Genomic DNA, 22,109 nt, shown 5'->3' with positions numbered 1-22,109 from the left:
ACAGGGAGCCTGATTCCAGGTCTGCGAGATCATGCCCTGAGCCAAGGGCAGACACCCAACCGCTGGGCCACCTGTTGTCCCTATTTCAAGTGTTTTGAAAAATTTTTTTCTTTCTTTTTTTTTTTTTCTTTAAAATTTTTTTAATTTTTATTTATTTATGATAGTCACAGAGAGAGAGAGAGACAGAGACACAGGCAGAGGGAGAAGCAGGCTCCATGCACCGGGAGCCTGACGTGGGATTCGATCCCAGGTCTCCAGGATCGCGCCCTGGGCCAAAGGCAGGCGCTAAACCACTGCGCCACCCAGGGATCCCTAATCCATTAAGTATAGATAGGCCTACTTTTACTAGTCTAGAGAAAATAGAAATGAGGAAACTTATTTAATATAGTTTGTGACTCTCTATAGAAACCCTTTCCTTGATAGACATGTCTTTCCTCTCATTTGAATTAAACAGCATATTTGCCTTCTATATTTATGTCCTATAAATTGGTGTTTTAAAAATAAGTTTATTAGTTTTGCTTTGATAAATATATAGTGGGATGCCTATTGGAAATACATCTATTTCCCTACTTCCTACTTCCCCTACTTCCCCATTCCTTTTGTCTCTAATACACCTTGGGCCCCTTTGGATCTCTAATAATACTTTAAGGATATAAATTGAGAAGAAAAGGAATCTTTTAGTGATGGATTACTTCATCAAAACCTATGATGAGAATGCTTGGCCACAAAGCATATGTGGCCACTGTGTGTCTCCACTGCACTCTTTTTCCGAGATGAGTAGTGCAGGGGAAGGAGGAGGCTAGGGAAGTGTCTGGCTGCTGAGATAGCCCCTGCCTCTTGTGATAGGTGCTCTGCTTGCCTGACCCAGCTAAGCATCTTTTCAGGTACCATCCTCCTCTGTTCATGTAAATAATGCAGTGGCGGTGGTAACAAGAATGAAAAAGCGGAGTGTTGACACCCCGCCCAGCGATGTACTGCGTAAACAGATAGTGAATTGTTAACCTGACTGATCGGGTGGCTTAGGCCCAGGGTGACCGTTTTAACCAGTTTCTTACAGTGAGTCCAAGATGGAGTCCACCACGCTCACAGTGCTAATAATCCTTGGCATTTGTTGTAGGTTCAGCCCTCCTGTAGGGATTTACTTCAAGTCATTTCATCTCATCCCTGTGATAACCTTATGTATTAGATACTATTATTAATCACATTTTACAGAGGAGCATATGGAGGCTTCCCAAGGTTACTCTGTTAATAAATCTGGAACAGGGCAAACTGGCATCTGACTTCAGAGCTGGTGCTGTTTATTTTTTTTAAGATTATTTATTTATTTATTCATGAGAGACACACACAGAGAGAGAGAGAGAGAGAGAGAGGCAGAGACACAGGCAGAGGGAGAAGCAGGCTCCTTGCAGGGAGCCGATGCGGGACTCAATCCTGGGACCCCAGGATCATGGCTCGCCCTGAGCCGAAGGCAGATGCTCAACCACTGAGCCACCCAGGCTTCCCCAGACCTGGTGCTTTTGTGTATTAGGTAAATTGCCCAAAGACTGAGAAGCTAGGGGGCTGGGGAGCTAGGGATGAGTACTGCCTGCTCTTGGAGCACCAGATGAAGACTGCCTCACTCACCACTTAAAATGACCTGGAAAAATACATAGGCCTAAACTTCACCATTGGTGAAATGAAACAGTTTTATTTCCAGAACCGGGGGGGGGGGGGGGGGGGGGGGGGGGCGGCGGCGGGAAACTAGCTGACTAGTGCTTTGTTAGAGGTCAGAGATCATTGGTTTGCACCATTGTTTTTTTTTTCTCATGAACTGTAAGACATTCCTGTCTTTGCCTTTTTGGTTTGCTTGATTTTTCTGAATTTTGACACTCCTCAGAGTGGAGCCAGGCATACTGCCTCAGCTAGTGGAGACTAAGTGGGGGAGAGATTATACTCTCCTCTGACCTTATTTCTTAAGAAAATTTATAAATTTCTAGAAATATAGCTTTAGAACTTTATATGAATCTAGCTTTAGAATTTATACTTTTAGGAATTCTTTGAAAGGTCCAATGTTCCCTCAGGTCAATTGACTGTTCTTTCTTTGTCACACCTGCTCTTTTTCTTACTCTCACACTCTGTAAGCAAAGAAATGGAGGCTATAACAAGGATGCCATTGGTCAAACAGATGTTTCTAACTTGAAATTACATGCACTTACGGTGTGGTGTGTTAACCACTCTTAACAACTGTGTTTACTATTGAAGCTGGGAATACAGACTTGGATTATAGTTTAGCCAGCGTTTCTTATACTGCTCTCCTGTAAATAGATTATTTTTAGTTTAAATTTTTGCTGCAAGCCTTTTCCCACCACTTAATTGACTCTTCAGTCACCACTTGCAGTGCTGCACATGTCAGCATTCCCACGGACGATAAACACACAATATAGTTGGCACAATGGCAGGTTCTTTGGGAATTACTGGACTCTTTCTGTCGCTTTTAATGCTGGGAGTGGGATCCATTCTGGTTTCCTTCCAGTTCTTTAATGGAGATTGGGGGAGTGTATGTCTATCTTCTTTCGAAGTTTACCCCAATAGTTCTTGGTGGTCACCGTGAAATTATCCATCTGAAACCTAACAGATTGTAAATGAAATAGGCATCCTAGTATTTGTTTTGCTGTTGCCTAATGATACCCTGTTTGAGTCATTGAATACTTTCAAAGCATAACCTTTAAAAGTGTGTTCCCACATCTTAATTTGCCACTTGGCACATTTAGTTCTAACAGACCAGAAGCAAATTTTGTTTCATGAGAAATTGCTTGCCAAACTTTAATTTAGGTCTTCTTAGAGGATTATTAATGAACCTGTGAAGTGGATGCAAGCACTCTGTTGACAAAACAATGGCATTAAAATTCAGCAGCGTGTATTCTCAATCAAAGACAAGGCATGGCTTTGGGGAGACACTGAAAACCACCATTGTTAGCCTAACGATAAGCATGTGATTCTGCCTCTAACTGGTATTTGGAATGTCCTCGATTCTCCTTTATTTGGTCCATCTTACTCCCTTTTTTAAAAAGCATTTCGCTGATTATGGAATATAACTTTGGATAAACAAATGAGTAAAATACTGAACATTGTTTAAATAATCCTGTTCAGTTCTTTGAAGGTGGATAATGTTATCTGTACTTTTGCTTTTATAGCATTTTAAAAAAGCTGTTACTTTAGTTAGTGGTAACATTTCTCATTAATGAATACTAAAGTTATTGTGTTTGAATTGGGCTGTTATATCATTTATTTTTAAAAATTCTTGTGATTGGATTTTTTCCCCTCTTTTTCCTTTTTAAAATTGGGATTATTATTATGGAGTGGCTAGATTTCAAGAGTCTTGCCGGCAGGTGGCAAAATAGAGTTCAATTTTCTCTGAAGAAAAGGATTTCTTTCAGCTCTGGTGCCTGAAATGATTGACTGTTCCTTTGGTTAGGTTTTTTTCTTTTCTTTTTTTTTTTTTATTTTTTTATTTTTTTTATTTATTTATTTTTTTTTTTTAAATTTTTATTTATTTATGATAGTCACAGAGAGAGAGAAGCAGAGACACAGGCAGAGGGAGAAGCAGGCTCCATGCACCGGGAGCCCAACGTGGGATTCGATCCGGGGTCTCCAGGATCACGCCCCGGGCCAAAGGCAGGCGCTAAACCGCTGCGCCACCCAGGGATCCCTCTTTTTTTTTTTTTTTAATTTGAAGTTCTGAAATTTACACCTCTCAATTCACCAGATGATCAAAGCACACCATAAAATGCTAATGGTATGTGTGAATTTTTCAAAAGAAGTAGTTCAGCAATATTGTTATCTTTTTTTATTTTAAGATTTTATTTTTTATTCATGAGAGACACAGAGAGAAAGAGGGGCAGAGACACAGGCAGAGGGAGAATCAGGTTCCATGCAGGGAGCCTGATGTGAGACTCGATCCTGGGACTCCAGGATCACGCCCTGGGCCAAAGGCAGGTGCTAAACCGCTGAGCCACCCAGAGATCCCCAGTTTTCTATTTTAGACATTATTTGCTGACTTTGCCTAGTGGGAGATGAGGATTTAGCTTTTTTATATCGCCTCCTTTTTTCCTCCATCTTCCCAGTGTAGTTATATTAAAGTTTGTGTTAAATCAATATTAAATCTTTCTATTCCTATGCCAGTATATATACTGTTAAAGATGAAGCACGTATGGTGGTACTATGATTTAATTCCCTTTCTTGTACAACTTCTTCAGTTTCTTTCCTGGAGTTAATAATTTCTTTCTCTCTCTCATGTTTATTTCTTCGTTTAGTTTTGTATGTTCCTATCTCTGAATCAGCCTTTCATTTCCAACAGAACTATATAAAACACCTTTCAGTGTAATGGAAAATGTTAAGGATGCTATAAGGCATTTTTGGTGGTATCCTTCTTGGAACTTTTTGTCTTTATTTATTTTTTAAAGACTTTATTTATTTATAGAGACAGAGAGAGAGAGAGAGAGAGAGAGGCAGAGGCAGAGACACAGGCAGAGGGGGAAGCAGGCTTCATGCAGGGAGCCTGATGTGGGACTCGTTCCCGGGTCTCCAGGATCACACCCTGGACTGAAGGTGGCGCTAAACCATTGAACTATCCAGGCTGCCCTTGTCTTGATTTAATGTCTTCATTTGTCACTTTGCTATTAGAAGGGATCTTCCTTTTCATCACTCTTGAGCATCTCCTTGGAGATAATTTTTCATGGACTTTTGTTTGATTCCCTCCGTTTGTGGAGTGATTTCCTGAAAGACCGTGCATGGAAAGTAAATGTTTTAAGGTTGTGAATGTCTGAAATGTCTCTGTTTTATACTCATACCTGATTAATAGTTTGGCTAAGTATAGAATTTTTGGTAGAATACTTGTGTTCCTTAAAATTTTGTAGGCATTGTTTTATTGTCTTCCAATATCCAGGAAGGGAGCCTGACCGTTATGTAGTGTACGTAGACTGAACACCAGAAGGACCTTTTTAGGGCTAGTTGTTGTTAGAGTGATGCCTTTTAAAAGATAAGATGGACACCTAGGGAATATCATTTTACTCCCATATATTAAATGAAAGTAGTTCAAAACCCTGTAGGAATACTGTGGAGGTAAACATTCAAAAATTTTAAGGTAACTATGAACATCAAATAGAAAACCACCTTGTTTTCTTTCTTCACACACACTGGGGTATAAGGCAGATCTTTGTGGTAATAACCCTTTTGTGTTCATATTTTAAAACACATTATCTTGATATTATGATTTTCCAAGGAGTGCCCTTTAGAATCCAATGGATTTTATTTTTTTATTTTTTATTTTTTTTAAAAGACACATTTATTCAGCGTCACGATCAGATTATTACATTTAGCAATCAACAGCATGGGTACAAAAAAAAATCTACATTAAAACCCTTTGTTAAAAAAAAATAATAAAACCCTTTGTTGGAATGCTTTACACTTTCCAGAACAGAATCTAAAGTAACCTATTATACAATTAGTCACAAATATAGTCCTCAAAGTTTTTTGCCCATACACATGAGTATTGTCTAAAACATGTCTTCTTTGTAGCAGCTAGGCCCTGCCACCACTGTGCTTGGCTGAGTTCACAAATCTGTTGTAACCTGTAACTTCCCTGTTACTTCTCTGACTGTCCTCTCCTGCTAAGCTTTGTTTTCTGGCAGTAATTAAAACCTTCTGCCACTGCCATAGCTGCTGCTGCTGGAACTGCCATAGCCACCTTGGTTTCGTGGTTTGGCAAAGTATTGGCCTCCACCACCATAGGGGCCAGAGCTTCTGCCTCCAAAATTTCCTCCTTTCATGGGTCCAGAATTTGAAGATTGATTGTTGTAATTGCCAAAATTGTTATAGCTTCCACCACCTCCAAAGTTGCTTCCATCATTACCAAATCCATTATAGCCAGCCCCACTGCCACCATATCCACCACCACCTCGACTGCCACCGAAGCCACCTTGACCACTGAAGTTCCCTCCACCACCAAAGTTGTCATTCCCACCAAAACCACCTCCACAACCACCACCAAAGTTTCCAGAACCACTTCGGCCTCTTTGGCTGGACGAAGCACTAGCCATCTCCCGCTTTGATAGGGCTTTCCTTACTTCACAGTTGTGGCCATTCACAGTATGGGATTTTTGAATGACAATCTTGTCTACAGAGTCATGGTCGTCAAAGCTCACACAAGTAAAACCTCTCTTTTTGCCACTGCCTCGGTCAGTCATGATCTCAATTACTTCAATTTTCCCATACTGTTCAAAATAATCTCTTAGATGATGTTCTTCAGTGTCTTCTTTAATGCCACCAACAAAAATCTTTTTCACAGTTAAGTGGGCACCAGGTCTTTGAGAATCTTCTCGGGAGACAGCCCTCTTTGGTTCCACGACTCTTCTGTCCACCTTGTGTGGCCTGCATCCACCTTCTCCGCAGTAGCGTAGGTGACGAACCCAAAGCCTCTAGAGCGCTTGGTGTTGGGGTCTCTCATTACCACACAGTCCGTAAGCGTCCCCCATTGCTCAAAATGACTCCTCAGACTCTCATTGGTTGTTTTGAAGCTCAAACCTCCGATGAAGAGCTTCCGCAGCTGCTCAGGCTCTTTGGGAGACTCTTACTTAGACATGACGGTGGTGGGAGGGGAGACTTTAACGATGCTTACTCGGCAGCGTCCAGGGGCAGAAGGGAGTAATCTAACTAAGGTATCTCCCAATGGATTTTAAATTGATAAGATACATATTATAATATTTGGATTCTTTGCTTTAAAATTTTCGTAATATAACATTTAATTTCATGTAAATTGGAGTCCACAAATGACAAAACATTTCTTTCTGTTTGTTTAAAAAGGCTAAATAAAGAAAAGGCTAAATAAAGAATAGAATCATGAAACTAGATTTTTAAAAATAACTTTCATGTTGGCTATGTTATGAATTTCTTTTACACCCTAGTAGAGTTAAAAAAAAATTATGTACCCTCCCCCCCTTTTTTTGAGAGAGAGAGAGAGTGCGTGTGCGTGTGCGAAGGGGAGGGGCAGAGGAAGAAGAAGAGAGAGAGTCTCAAGCAGACTCATCCCTGAGTGTGGAGCCCATCTCTGGGCTTGATCCCAGAACCCTAAGATCATGACCTGAGCTGAAATCAAGAGTCACATGCTTAACCCACTGAGCCACCCAGATGCCCAAAGTATGTCCTTTTTTAAAAGCAGAAATCAATCATTTTGTTGAGAATAAACAAACTTTAAAAAATTAATCTACATTGGTTTCTTAGCAAAATTTGCATTCAAGGAGTATTGTCATTATATTTGATTTCTATTTAATTTAGTGTAATGAGAATGAATGGGGTGATCAATAGAAAACATGTATAAAATGGCAAGTATCAATTTTAATCCAGCTGCTAATTGTTGCTCTACGGCTGTTTTAGCACTCGTTACTACGGTTTTTCTTTTAGCCTTTATAAATTATCACAGGAGATAAACTGTTCTTCTACTATGTTCACTAAATTAGCTCCTCTTTTAATGTTGAAGGATAGCTTGGAAGATTTATAGTTCAGATTTCATAAGTCTTATTTTAGGATAATGTGGTTTTCTAGTTGTTTAGGCACCTTTTTGGCCTTTTCCCCAGGGACATTAATCCTTGGCTGGGAAGAATAAACTCTAGGCCTCCATAATACTTGACTGCAAACTGCAACCATAAAGCCTTAGACTCTTAAAACAAACATTTTTCAACCTTATAGCACAGACTTCCTGTTTTTAAAGCTTTTCTGACCTTCCTGAGAAAAGACCAATACAGCTATGGTTACATCCTGTGGTTATTGTCATTAACACACACACACACACACATGCACACACACACACACACACAACTATTGAATTTTTTAAAGCCCTTGAGTATAAAAGTGATTAATGCACCAAAAAATGTAAATAGCACTGGACTCATGTCTGATCTTTGCTAGGCTTTCAATAAAAGATAATAGAACCAGGTCAGCTTTTAATGCGTCTCTGTTTGCTCAAGGTCTGCTACAATTGGAATGTCAGGAAAATCTCACATTAAAAGGATCTGCCCTATTCTGGAGAGATTGTAAAAGAAGCATTTGGCAGTCATTTCCTTTCACTTGTGAGAAAGAACATGCTTTACATTGTAACTGTTTAAACATACCAGAGCCTGATAGGGCTCTCATATTTTTCATTGTATAGTTAGCTTGCTCTGCAGATTGGAGGGGATGATCTGTGTTTAGGTTTTATTGTTAAGAATTAATCAAATGATGTAATTGTTAAAAGTTAGCCCATGTTTTCCTTTGTACTGAGTTGTGTTTCCTGTAGCCCAAATATTTGCTTTTTCAAGTCAGTTAAAATTAAACTTGAATAGACGTTGTGAATTTGTCTTCACAATAATCTCACTCACCTCTAACCTCTCCTTCCTTCCTTCAAAAAAAAGAGAAGAAAAGAAAAAAAGAGAAAACACCCTGTGTTGTTTAGGTCAAACATTCTTGAGACTGTGACTTTTGATTTTGTCTTAGCCAATGTGTTGCATGTTTGAATGGATATTTTGAACTAAATAGTCTTCTGACATTTTCTAGAGAGAAGTGATTGGTTTTTAAGCAGAAAAGTACTGGGTTGTTAACACTACCTGTGATAAGGAACCTGGGAAATGGTACTCATTTAATGTTTTGAAACCTTTAAATTCATATTTTTCTGAAAATAGATGTTTGTAATTTTTATTTTAAAGGAGTTTATTTGGAGACACATTACCAGAGAGAACATGTGTCAGTTTTTTGTTTTGTTTTGTTTTAAAGAAGGGCAAAGCAGTGTTTGGATTTGTAATCATTATTTTAGTTGCACAAAAATCTGGTATTTTTAATTCAAGGGTGTAATGATTCTAGTTGGAGTTTTTCGTTTTCTTATGATTACTTCCAGTAAACTTGCTTGGATATGGTTTTATCATATGTTGTCAGCTCAGACAGTATGGAAAGGGCCCCATTCTAAACTCCCTGTCAAGGTCATAAGTCCTTGAGCTAATTTCTTCCACAGAACTCTTTTTAAAAAATTTTTGTAATACTTTTTCAAATGAGAAATCTCTCTTTTTTAACTGTATTTTTGTCCTTTCAGGTATTGTTTTATTGGAACATTATGATTTATTTCATCTGTACAATCCGGGATCATTAGTGTGTTTTAAAAATAGAGATGATAATGTCTTTAAGTTTTTTAAACACATGCTATCTTAGAGGTCTCTCTGTCTCTCTTAAAAGTTGCTTTAGGATCTGTTTCACATCCTGCATCCATTAGAGGGCTACATGCTTCGATGGACTTACTATGTTGGAAGAGTTTGCTGTGAGTCTCCACTGGAGTTAGTACTTCTGCTCTCTGTTCTTATAAAAATGGGACTTGGTGCTGCAAGCTGTGTCCCCTCTGCCCCCCAAGAAATGTTTTAATAATGTCGATAATTTTTCTGTTTCATGAAGTAATAACCCTTTAAATGTTTTTTTAGCAGTCGGTCATTGAAATACTTGTTTGAGGCTCTATAAGGAAGTGTAAAACAAAACAAAGTTGTATTAACATCCGACCTTAATGTTGTCCCTATATAATTTTGGAGAGTGTGCTCTTTATGGTTTAACACTATGGTGTAATTATAGTTACAGGTTAGTCTCCTTGGTTTTTAGAATCTGGTGTTTTAGAATGTTTTAGAATCTGATGTTATTTCTAGTTATTTTTCTTTTTTTAAAGAAAATTTTGAAAACTCCAGAGGTTTTGATACGTGGTGCCGTTTTGTGAGTTAGAAAACAGAAAGAGGAGACAGTTTGCTTAAAATTAGAACTATATTCTGCTCAGTAATACAAACCTATCTGTCTACACTCTGCAAACACAGCTAACAACTACTAACACAACCCTTTAGTCCATCACTGTTTGCTTGATTGACTTTGTTTGTTTTTGACATTTTGATAACTGGGGGAAAAGGTGAGCTTAATTACTGGATCTGGATGATTTTACTAGATAATGCAATAGGAAAGCGTGTGTTGATTGTCTCAACTTGATAGACTCTTGGCAGACCTCACTAAGTTATTGTTAGATGCATGTTACCTTTAAACTTTCATGTAAAAAAATACCGTCTCTGAGCTCCTTTGGTGGTCTTGGGGGGAGTAGTCCAAGGCCACCATCTTTAGAAGATGTGGCCAAGAGTCTTCCTGTGACAGAAACAGAGTGGCATAGAGAGTAAATGCAGTGCAGTTGTTGGAGGTTAAGGGTCAGGAATAGCTTGGGCCTTGTTCAGCTAGTGCTAAGGTTATACTTTACATTTCCCTTGTGTACTGTTTCTGGTCATAGCTTTAATGTTAGTTTAGCTAGACTTTGTATTTAATTATAACTGTTAGGGTAAAGTCAGATGTCAGCTCACTAGGCTGCATGCTGAGGCCTGTAGAATATGGAGTGCTTTGCTTCTAACCACATCTGTTGTCTCCTCTCATTATCTGTTAATGGTACTCAACTTGACAGGGTTGTTTTGATAAATGTAGGGGTTTCTAAAACCTGGAGCTGGAATTTCAGTGGAATGGAACTCATGACAAAAGGAAACAGAGACAGGCCAGGGTAAGATCCTGTGGGAAACAAGAACAGCCATGTGGAATGCTAAAAATAACAGGATTAATTTGGAGGTCAGGGTCCGGTATATCTAATATTTTTAATTCATCTCACACATTCTTTTACTTTTTCATATGCTCAAGTGCAAAACTTGTTGCGAAATTATTATTGCAAAAACTAGCATTTCTCATCTATAGATCTCCTAACTTACAAGCTGAGATTAATAGGATTTATTTTTTAGTTTTTATTTTATTGCAGTTTCATACGTTTATTTGACAATCAGCGATTAGTTCTCATCCACATTAACAGTTTGTAGATTTTTGAAAGTGGTGACAGGTACGTAGGTAACCAGCGTATAGAGCTTGTTTGGTGAATCTTCATCCTCGTTACATTTTCTGGACAACCGCACACGGATGCGGTATGGAACATTCCTTATTCCTTTGGCCCAGACAGCTTTGTTGAGCTTGGTGTCAATGTGCACATCTGGAGTTCCCATCTCCTTCATGGAAAATTTCCAGATCTCTTTGAGTGCCTGAGGGGCACACTTCTTGAAACCCACTCCATGGATACGTTTGTGAATGTTGATTGTGTATTCTCTGGTCACTACCTCGTTGAGGGCAGAACAGCCCTTCTTCTCGCCACCCTTCTTTGCAGGAGCCGTTCTACTGGGCCCTAGTTAGAAAGAGGTTTAATAGGATTTAAAATGAATTCTTGTTTGAGGAATTGGGGAGTGTGGTTTTGGAATGGTCTGTCACCACTGACTGGTGTGTCCTCAGGTCAAAAGAACTCCATGAAGGCTTTTATGTCAGGGAAATAGAGGTCTCTTAGAGAAAAAAATGGAAGAAAAGTTCAGTGTGAAAGAGAGCTGAGGATTATCCTCTTCCCTTGCAGAATTTGGTGGTACTTTTGCATTCCGAGAGAAGTGTTGAAGACAGACTAAAGTACCATGTGCTTTTAGATTTTTATATTATGTTTATATTGTTACCTGTGTACAAGATTTAGTAGTCTGTCCACTTTATCCACTGCTGTTTGCCTCTCTTAAATGCCAGGTAAGTAGGAAGAATTTGGTTTGAATAAATTAATGATGGCTGGGATCCCTGGGTGGTGCAGCGGTTTGGCGCCTACCTTCGCCCCAGGGCGCAATCCTGGAGACCCGGGATCGAATCCCACGTCGGGCTCCCGGTGCATGGAGCCTGCTTCTCCCTCTGCCTATGTCTCTGCCTCTCTCTCTCTCTCTTTCTCTGTGACTATCATAAATAAAATTAAAAAAAAAATTAATGATGGCTTTTGTACTTCGTTAACTCTTTAAAAAAAAAAAAGAAAAGTGAACCTTGCAAATAGGAACTGGTTAGGGTCTCCGTGTTTTTAATGAATTACTCTGGGCACAATTATTTATATCTTTATAAAGCAGGGATAAAAATCTTCTTTTACTAGACTTTTAAAGGTTAATAAAATAAATACTATTAATAGCTATAGATGCTGCTTATTTGACAGATGCTCTTTTGTGCCAAGAACTGTGCAGAGAATATGCAAAATGAGTAAAACAAGGTTGTTCCTCTGTTCACTTATTTATTCCACAAATCTGTATGTATGACACCTGGTATTTGATAATGAGCAAATATATAGAACTTTCTCTAACGGAACTCACTGTCTAGAGGGGTCTATGGACATTAACCAGATAATCACATCAATGAATTACAAACTGAGGTAAGTGCTCTTAAGGGAAAAAACACAGATCTCTGGGAACTTATGACAAAGGAACTTAGCCTAGAGTGGGGCCTCAAGGGAAGTTACTCTGACAAAGTGATATTTGACTTGAGATGAAGGAGTAGTATAGGTTTTAAACTGTGTGTGTGTGTGTGTGTGTGTGTGTGTGTGGACTAACAGGGAGAATGTCCTGCTCTAATGGGAAGAAGCAGTGTGCTGCTGGCCTGTGGTAGAAATCCTGATACCTTGGGAAATTTGAAAGACTGGTATAACTGGAAGGTGGAGGTCTAGGAGAGGATGCAAGACAAGAGTATTAAGTATCATAAAGTGCTGTCAAAGCATTTAGAATCCCTGACAGACTAGATACAGCATGAATTCAGAATAGAGCAGTTTAGTTATTCTTAACAGCCCTTTACAACTCAGTGTAAACCAGCATTTTTAAAAGGGTCTACAAAAACAAAACAAAAAAAAACAAAAAACCCACCCAAAATAACCAGAACCCTTGTCATACTCTGCCATGTATCTAGATATAGATGGTTAGAAAATTTGAAGTGTGTCCATGTACAAGAGTGACTTTTGTAGCTAGGCTTTAGGGTGGATTTCATCTCTGACGTATATGGAGTGATCTCAGTGCCACTTGGTTACGTAGCAGATTTCGAAGCCGCAGATCCTCTCAGGATGATCTCAGTGAGGAATGGTGTTTAGTGGAGCTTAGAGCAGAGCTACACTTGCGGTATAGACCACCTCTGATTTGTATTGATCACAGCTACCTTTCAGGATGGCAAAGGCATTATGCTTCATCAGGTCTTGCTCTCACTACATGTGTTGTGTTAGTGGTTTTAGATAGATATTTCTATCTCCTGTAGAATAACTTGATTTTTCTTTGAGAGAAATTAGCAGAATGATGTTTAAATAGCAAATGGACATATCACTTTGGTTATCTGTGCCAGCAAGGCAGGAGGACCCCTGTACTCTATGCTCTCCACTCTGACCCCCTTTGAGAGTCTTTGGGCTTATCATTTTATCTAAATCTCTGACTATTGGTAAGGGGGTATCTAATAATTCAGCAACTTTATTGGACTTTGGAAGGTCCAATAACATTTATAAAGCTATTTCAGAGTTCCATGAAACTTGCCTGGAAGGCAAAAGGTGTATTATTGAAAATAGCAAAAGAGATCATTTAAATTTTGAGCTTGTAACTTCAGATTTGGGTTGACATTGAGTGAGTTTAATACTTTGAATTCATATGCTGTAGGGAATGTGTTTTTAAAAATTTGCTATGGATTGTCTTAATCGGAACAAAATGATCTTGAGGGTTACGGGCATACCTAGTATAAATGCAGTTTAATGTTACTAAATTTTAGGGGAAGAAACTAACTTGAGATTAACAGTGGGTAATCTATTTAGATGCACATAAAAAGTAGAGTTAATGAGGGGTTTGGGGTAGTATATATGTTTATTTAAGGCCACATGGCAAAAAATAGACATTTATTTTGCTTCCTTATTAGATGGATTTCAATCAAGCCTAATTTAAGATAAACCTTGTCTAGCAGAGGGACCTTTATTTTTCTGTGGAAAAAGGATCAGAGAGATAATAAGACTTTTAAACAAATGATTTACAGAGAATTCCTAAAAACTGTAAGGAAAATTGGGGTCAGAAATGTTGACCTCAAACAATGCTTCTTTCTATTTGCATCTTTGAAACAAATGTTCTGCATGCCTATGATTATTGGTTATTTCATCTGCATTTTGTTAGACGTCAGAGGTGGTTGGCATTAATATTCCTCGCGGAAGCAGAGGCAGCTCTAGGTTGTGTGAACTGCTGATCAGAGGGATGCGCTGCCTCTTTAATATCTTGCTTGCAGATGCATTTTCTAGCTGACCACGCTATTAAGAGCTGCCATCAATCACGCAGCCTCCTAGTTCCGGCTGTCGGGAGGGGAGGGAGACATGGGGAGAGAAGAGGCTAGCCTAGCTCGGAAGGAGATAAAATTGCAGTGGCGTGTGTGTATGTGTGTATGTGTGTACGCGCGCCCCCGCCCGCCGTGGTGGAGGCAGGCAAGGGTGCGCGCAGAGCAGTCCGAGCTCCAGCCCGGGTTTTTCCGGTCGCCGCCGCCGCCGCCACCGCTGTCGTGGGGTGGCTGCTCTTTCTCTCCCGGCGTCTGGGTCACAGGCATGTGGCAGTGTTGGCCCGGCTGCCCGGGCTGAAGGAGCGCGAGCCGGAGCAGCGGCTGCATCCCCCAGCCACGGGCGGGGCCCCACGCCGCCACCTCCCGAAGCCACCGAGCTGGGGGACATGAGCCCGAGCTGCGCTGCCCTGTGGCCGCCAGGGCCTCCTTTTGTTTAGCAAGTGCATTTCACGCCCCGAGCCCCTGCCCGCCCCGCCCCTGCCTGCGGGCCTGAGTTTGGGGGCCCTGCGCTGGAGGAGGACGAGGCCTGCGGGCTCAGCTCCTGCCGCGACCCGCCGCAGGCAAGTGGCCAGAGCCTTATGCTGCAAGGGGGATGCGGGTCGCGGGTCAGGAAGTTGGACAAGTGTGGGCACAGGGACTCTCGGAGGTGGGTGTACTGAGAGTGTTGTAGCTGACCCTGCAAATATGAACCACTTTGGTATTAAGAATGGTAATGGCTTTCCAGGAATCAGGAATCAGTTTTTGGTAGTGTCCCATTGCATTTTTGTTGGGTTTAGTGGGTTTTTTTAATCACTCAAACTCTAGAAATCCCAACTAAATAAACCAATTAAAAAATACCCTTCAGGGCAGAGAAAACACTATTTTTAAAAGATTTGTGTGTGTGTGTGTGTGTGTATTTGTGTGTATGTGTATGTTTGTTTTTGTCTTTTCTGAAAGGAATATGTTACTAAAGAGCAAAGTAATCTAGTCACTGATTAAAAACTTCATTGCTTTCTGTGGAGTAAATTTAATTTTAAAGATACAATGAATTTGATGGACTTGATTATGGCTACATAAGTGACAAATATAATTTGTTTCTGGGACCAAAAAGCTGTTGTTTTGCCAGACTAGCTAAAATGCAGAGATAGTTTTGAAAAAGATGGCTTTAACTTTAAATTGTTAAAATTGTTTTGGTTTGAGGTGCCAGCTTCCCCTCTCCTTCCCCTTGTTTACTCGGCTCTCCTTGAGGCTCTGGGGAGACCTGCTTGACCACTTTCCTGTTTGCTGAGACTTGTTTAATGGGTTACTTTGTTTTACTCTCCGCTTTTAGGCTTTCCTTGGGCACATGTTCTGCTGCTCTCCTTGGGGCATTGTTTGGCTGGAGGCTGCCTCTTAGCCATATGGAAATTTAAAAAGTGTCATGTAAAAAAACCTAGGGGTCAACAAGGATTAATTTTTCCCTTTGAAAATTGTGTCTGTGTGGTTTAAGATTGAGACACTGAGTGAAAGTTGAGAACAAGAGTTGATAAAGTCCTTAAAATTCTGTGCCAAAATTAATGTATTGAGCTTTTTTCCCTTCTTTTCTTCCTCCTTCTCTTCTCCTCCTCATTCTCCTCCTTCTTTTTGGCTAGGAACTCCACATGTAAAGTAGACATGATTTGAAACCTTACAGATGGGAACAATATCCCCTGTAAGCCCGTTGATCTGTGGGCAATTATTTCCAGATGCACAACCAACTCTACATTTTTATGCATGTGTTAGATTTGAGCTCTAAGAGACACTTGCCCTTCTGAATATTTACATTGCTTAGTAAAATAACACAAGGCAGACATTTTAGAGGCTTAACAGCAACTTCACAATACTGTGGGAGCAGCAGTTAGAAGCTTGTATTTGTTTTTTCCAACTCTGTAATTTAGTAGTGTTTAAACCATTTTATAAAGATCTCTGAGACCAGTGAAAGGTGGTTTTCAGTCCAGAGCACTTGAGTGCTCATTGTACTCTGGCAGGCCCTGGTGCTTGGCAGGCGGCGGCGCTTGAAATGTTATTTGATCTGGTTGCGTGATAGAATTGACTAACGTTACACTTTTCCTTCCCCTGGCTGTTGAGAGTAATGCATCAATGTACTTGTTCAGTGACTTATTTAAAGACTTACCCTACATTCATTCACTGTAAGAAGGGTTTTAGAAAAAGGCCATTTAAATTTTTGTCTTGTTTTTGTGGTTTTGCATTTATGAATTGAGGCGAGAGCTGACGTAATGTAGCTGTACCACTTCCTTTGTGTGTGTATGGTTTTTTATAGCCAGTGTTCCTATAGGATATGTTTCAGTCCGCATGGTTGTGATTATTTCTGAAATGCTTGAATGTATATATATTCCAAATTCAGGTATCATCAGCTATGTGCCAATTTATTGTTTACATTGCCTGTGGGGGAGGCAAAGAGTGGGATGGTGAACCCTGTCACCCTTTCAGTAGGGTTCAGTGAATTGCCTGTGTGTTATGCAGACTAGCTTTTCATTTTAATTAGTGCAACTGTGTACAGCTGTTAGGTCAGACTGCATTGGCTGCCCTTGCAGGGTGGTTTTATCTTACACTGAGGTTTTATGGACTTGTCTGGCTGTGCTTCTTAATCCCTCTCCCATAGCCACTATGCTTGCCTTTAAGCAAATGATAGAACAAGACAAGCTTTTGTTTACTCATGAAATAGTTGTTAGAGATTTATTTTTGGTTTTGAGGAAATTGGTAAACCATGTAATTTATTGGTAGGTATTACATTGACTATGCTTTTCCAAGGTCAGAGGGTTTTGCTTGCTATTGTGTAGTCTGGGTAGCCAGTGGAACCATCCATTTTATAATGACCTAGGAAGCCAGTATTTAAAAAACAAAACAAAACAAACAAGCCTGCTTTTTATTTGCTATTCTAGGCTTAGTTTGTAAAACAGAAGTAAATGTTAAGCTCCATGAGAGAACATGGCTAAACTGTTTCTCCCAGTCTCTTTATCTCTTGTTACATTGTAACCAAAGGGACTGAGCCAGCCATTGACTAACAACAGTTTGGCCAAGGACTGGGTGATTGATGGAAGGTTTTAGAAATGTCTGTTCAGGGACATGTGTGGGCACCTTTAAATGTTAAAAAAGTCTTTTGGCTCCAACTTACTAGTAAGTATTCAGATCGAGTGGCTTTGAGTGTTTGAATATAGGACTGTGACAAAAGCCAGGTTTTTTTGGGTCATAAAATAGATTGTGATGTGAATGACACATTTTTCTTGGTAGTCTGGTCTCCTTACTGTCTGCCTCTGTCTTTGGACACTCACTACCACAGGCTTCTACAATTGTCCTCTACATTTCTTATAAAGGAGTAAAAGCCACAAAACGGACTGAAATCTGTTTATACATAGAGCCTTTTTCAAAGCTCCAGTTACTGATAGAAGAACAAGGAGATATGCTATTAGGATTGCTGCGGTGGGGTAGGTGGAGTAGGGAGGTTGACGTAGGTTTAAGTTGTTTTTTTTTTTTTTTTTAACTCTTGGGAGAAGTGAGTCCTTCTCAAAATAACCTGGAATGAGGAAAGAAAGTGCAGCATTTTCTAGAAAATATGTTAATTTCAATTGTAGTCTATCTAGAAAATGTTTTCTCTAATTAAATCAAAACATTTAGATTGGCAACAGCAACTGCTGAATCTAAGGAAAAATAGAAGTAAGTATCCTAGGTCTAAACAGGTTATTTTAAAAGACCATAAGTTTTTTTTTTTTTTCCCCCGAGACCGTATTTTTAGAATCCAAATATTAACGGTGATTAGGGTCATGGAGTTGATGTGCCAAATCTGTTTAGTCCTTGACATAGTTGATATATATTTGTAATGAATAAAACAAAATAATAATGTTGACATTTAATTAGAAAAAGCATAATCGTACTTAGTGTTTAATGCTGTATATGGAGCTCTGCTGGTATATATTAAGTACAGCTTATTGGTTGATAGCTGGGCTTGCCTGAGTTCTGTTCCTAGCTTTACGGAGTATTTCTTGTGAGACCTTTAATACGTTATTTAGCGTCTTTGTGACCAGGAGGAAAATGATCAGTCTACCTCAGCGGGTATGCAAAATTCTTAGAATGTGTCTGGCACATAATAACAACTAATATTTAATATAGTGAGCACTAATTCTGCTCTAGGTACTGTTTTAATTGCTAAAGAAAAAAAAAAGATGAAGCCCTGTCCTTAGAGCACTTACATTCCAATGGAAGAAGACAATACAAATTAAAGGGGGCCTGATGATCTGTGCAAAGATGGGACTTTTGGGCATGCCAGTGGTTTTTAGAAGCTTAATATGGGAAATTTAACATCACTTTCTAAAGCCACCATTCTTTCTTTTCTTCCCTGATAAAATGTGTCTCACACAACTAGGTGATGTATTAGCTCACAGGTGAAATAGAGAAGGCAGAACAGATGTTTTTTTGGAAAGAAAAAAAAGGAAAATGGAAAAGCAAAGAAGTTAAGGATTGTAATTTGTCAGTTTAAGTGTCAAACAGAAGAAGGGGAATGTTGACTCATGCCCATCAATAAAAGGAAATATAATGTAGCCATTAAGAATCATCATGATATAAAAAGCCCTAATGTAAAACCCAGTAGAACAAAACCATAGAAGCCGAACTGCTTATGCATTGTAATTCCAAACTATATGCACACCCACATGTACTCAGAGAATCTAAGGAGAAAGGTTAGACAGAAATAGTCCAAATGTTAATAGTGCTAATCTTTAGATGATGGGATTATGCATAACTCCATTTCCTTAGTATTGTTCTGTCTTTGCATGCATTATTTAATCCTAGTAGGTTTAAATACCCCTCTGTTGTACACAGGAAGCTGAAGTTTAGAGCGGTCAAGGCCTCACAGCTACTGAGGCCAGTAGTCCAAGCCAAACTCTGACCTCCTATTCTTAATTTGACCAACTCTCATCCTACAAGAGGTGACCTTTGTTAAAAGGGCCTCCTCTGGTCTTTTCCCCCACAGCTGTGGCCCACATGGTTTTGAGATGTGTTTATACTAACTAACCAGACGATACTCTTGGATTCTCATGTAGAGGGAGCTAGTGCTGAGGCAGTGCATGTACGTGTAGTTATTAGAACAAAAATGCCAATATGCTGGGAAGAGGAGGAAATGGAAGAACAGTTTGCGAGAAGGAGGTCTGAAAGGTACAGCAGTATGAAGGAGGGACAGAGGGCCGAAAGTGCAAAGCAGGAGGTTGCAGGACCAGCACATATTGGAGGTCCGGACTCCAATATGGAGGTCCGGAGAATGTGAACTGAGAGCACTACTGAAAAAATACTTACTCTTTTCCTCAGGAGTGAGTAGAACCCCTGAGAGTTGGGTGCAAGCAGAACAGCCCAGGAGGGTGAAGGAAGGCCAGCGCTGAGTAGAAGCTAGTTTGTGGTTTGCTGAGAAAATGTTGAGTTTGGCAGTGAGATAATGAAGTGCCAGAAGGTGGCTGGAAGGAGCTGCAGGTTAATAGCAGTAACTGGTCAGTACTTTAAGAGGTTAATGCTAATGGCATTCTGTAGGTAGAATTTTATAATGATTAATATGACCATTGTATTCAGGTTTGGGGATAAAATGGGGGTAAAGGCTGTGAATCACTTTAGAAAGTAGAAGACATTTTAATTTCAGAGGATTAGTTAGAAGTTACCTGTAAAGAGTTTTTAAGAATACCATAGGTTAAGCATCGGAAATCATTTATAAAATTAAAGTATGTATGCCAGCAAAGATTTGAAATAATTACTTGGTTCTAAAGATGAACAATTAGGTCTCTTTCTCCTGTCTTATTTTCCATAAAGTGAATGAGCTTTTGTAGTTGTGGTTTTAAAAAAGGGTCAGTTTATATGTGACTGTTGAACTTCAAAGGAACAAAATAGATTGAATATACTGTGCATTTGAAAGATTGCTTAAGTCAAAAGCCTCCAGATGGTGTGTACTGCTGTGTTCACAGCTGTATTTACTGCAAGCTCACCAGATTATCTACTAATAATTTAAAAATAGCTGGTTGGAAACAGTGGTATATTCAAGTCTCTGCTGGTTTTGAACCTCAACAGCAGTAGTGACTTCACTTGTATGCCTTTAGAGAATGCCAGTTGAAATTACTTACTTCCTTTTGCCTTGCCTTCAGGATTTCTTATTTGGGCCAGCTTATGTGTTTTACAAACAACCAGAGTACTTACATACAGAAGCAGATAAATAACCAGCTTTTTTTAATGTGGTCTTTTAGGAGCACGATGGAGAATGGCTCTTGATTATCTTTAAAAAATGTTTTTGTTGTTTTACTATCCTTTTATCTTTTAAAATTTTTAAAAAAGTGTTAAATATATTGCATTGATACCTTATACTGATATAACATCATATAGAGAACTTTCTGTATTTTTTGGTATTACCAACAAACACAGCAATAAAACCCCTTCAAAACTCAGATCTACTCCCCAATACAAAGGTTTTTTTCTTTTACGGAGATTTAATAAAAGTTTTTTTGAAGCACATAAATTACTAAATCTTAATTTTTTGGAGGGGCCATATGTACTATTATTTATTTGCTTAGTAATGCATAAATTAAATATAAAACAGGAGAATAGTTTAAATTTAGGAATTTTAAATATGTGAGGGCTAGTAAAGACACGTACATTAATTAAAACTTGAACTTCTTGAACAATTATTTTCTAGTTTTAGATATTTCATTATTTTGTCTTTTGTGTGTGGATATTTTAATAATTAGGAAAGTTGGGCTGAAGAATTTTTACTTGTGTATATATTCTTTGGTTTATTTTTTGTATTTTTTTATTGGAGTTTGATTTGCCAAAATATAGCATAACACCCAGCGCTCATCCCATCAAGTACCCCCCTCAGTGCCCGTCACCCAGTCATCCCATCCCACCCCACCTACCCCCCCTTTGTTTTGTTTTCCTCCCACCCTCTGCTTTTATCTTCTTCCCAAGTCTTTGATCATCTACTAGGTAGTTTCTCCTTTCCTTCCCTTCTCCCTTCCCTTCTCCCTTCCCTTCTCCCTTCTCCCTTCTCCCTTCCCTCTTCCCTTCTCCCTTCCCCCTTCCCCCTTCCCCCTCCCCCTTCTCCCTTCTCCCTTCCCCCTTCCCTTCCCCCTTCCCCTTCCCCTCCCTTCCCTTCCCTCTTCCCCTCCCCTTCCCCCTCCCCCTCCCCCTCCCCTTCCCTTCCCTTCCCTTCCCTTCCCTTCCCTTCCCTTCCCTTCCCTTCCCTTCCCTTCCCTTCCCTTCCCTTCCCTTCTCTTCCCCCTTCCCCCTTCCCCCTTCCCCCTTCCCCCTTCCCCCTTCCCCCTTCCCCCTTCCCCCTTCCCCCTTCCCTTCCCTTTTCTTTTTCTTTTTTTTTCTTTTTTTAAAGATTTTATTTATTCATGAGAGACACAGAGAGAGAGAGGCAGAGAGACAGGCAGAGGGAGAAACAGGCTCCATGCCGTGAGCTTGACAGTGGACTGGATCATGCTCTGGGCTGAAGACAAGTGCTAAACCGCTGAGCCATCCAGGGATCCCCCTAGTCTCTTCTTTCATAGGCTGTGCTTGTTCCACAGAGCATAATTCTCATGTTGATTAGATAAGGGGGAATATTCAGTAGTGGAATGTTCACCTTTTTTTTTTTTTTAAGATTTAATTATTTATATGAGAGAGAGATAAAAAAAAAAAAAAAAAAGAGGAAAAGGGAGAATCCTCAATTACCCTGGACTCCCTACTGAATGTGCCAGGCTCTATTTCAGGACCCTGAGATCATGACCTGAGTGGAAATCAAGAACCGGCTGCTTAAATGACTGAACCATCCAAGCACCTCATCTTTTTTTTTTTTTTAAACTTGTTAAATGATTTTTTTGCCCCAGAGCACAGTTTGTGAATGTTTGGGCTACATATCCACAATAGACAGTATGGAACTCCTGAATTGCATTCCTGTCCTGAGT

General features: G+C 39.7%; 2 protein-coding genes across 7 annotated transcripts in view; one reads left to right on the top strand and one right to left on the bottom strand.

Moving 5' to 3' along the window:
• RERE (arginine-glutamic acid dipeptide repeats) overlaps nt 1-22,109 on the top strand; it is a 409,781-nt gene that overhangs the window by 99,536 nt on the left and 288,136 nt on the right. The window contains exon 1 of one of the 6 annotated variants that reach the window (XM_038537879.1): nt 17,724-17,847. The exons of the other annotated variants lie outside the window; for them this stretch is intronic. The gene's annotated coding sequence lies outside the window, so the exon portion shown is untranslated. Of the gene's footprint in view, nt 1-17,723; nt 17,848-22,109 lie in introns of those variants that run through there. 6 annotated transcript variants of the gene reach the window in all.
• LOC489638 (60S ribosomal protein L31-like) lies at nt 10,811-14,502 on the bottom strand. The gene is made up of 2 exons (XM_038538818.1): nt 14,294-14,502; nt 10,811-11,235 (listed from the first exon to the last, which is right to left on the bottom strand). The coding sequence occupies exons 1-2, from the start codon at nt 14,500-14,502 to the stop codon at nt 10,845-10,847; spliced, it is 600 nt and encodes a 199-aa protein (XP_038394746.1). The 3' UTR covers nt 10,811-10,844.

This window comes from Canis lupus, chromosome 5 (genome assembly GCF_011100685.1).
Source record: "Canis lupus familiaris isolate Mischka breed German Shepherd chromosome 5, alternate assembly UU_Cfam_GSD_1.0, whole genome shotgun sequence".
NCBI classification, from domain to species: Eukaryota; Metazoa; Chordata; class Mammalia; order Carnivora; family Canidae; genus Canis; species Canis lupus.
Note: the sequence above shows the minus strand (reverse complement) of the source record. Positions and strands in the feature narration are given on the sequence as shown.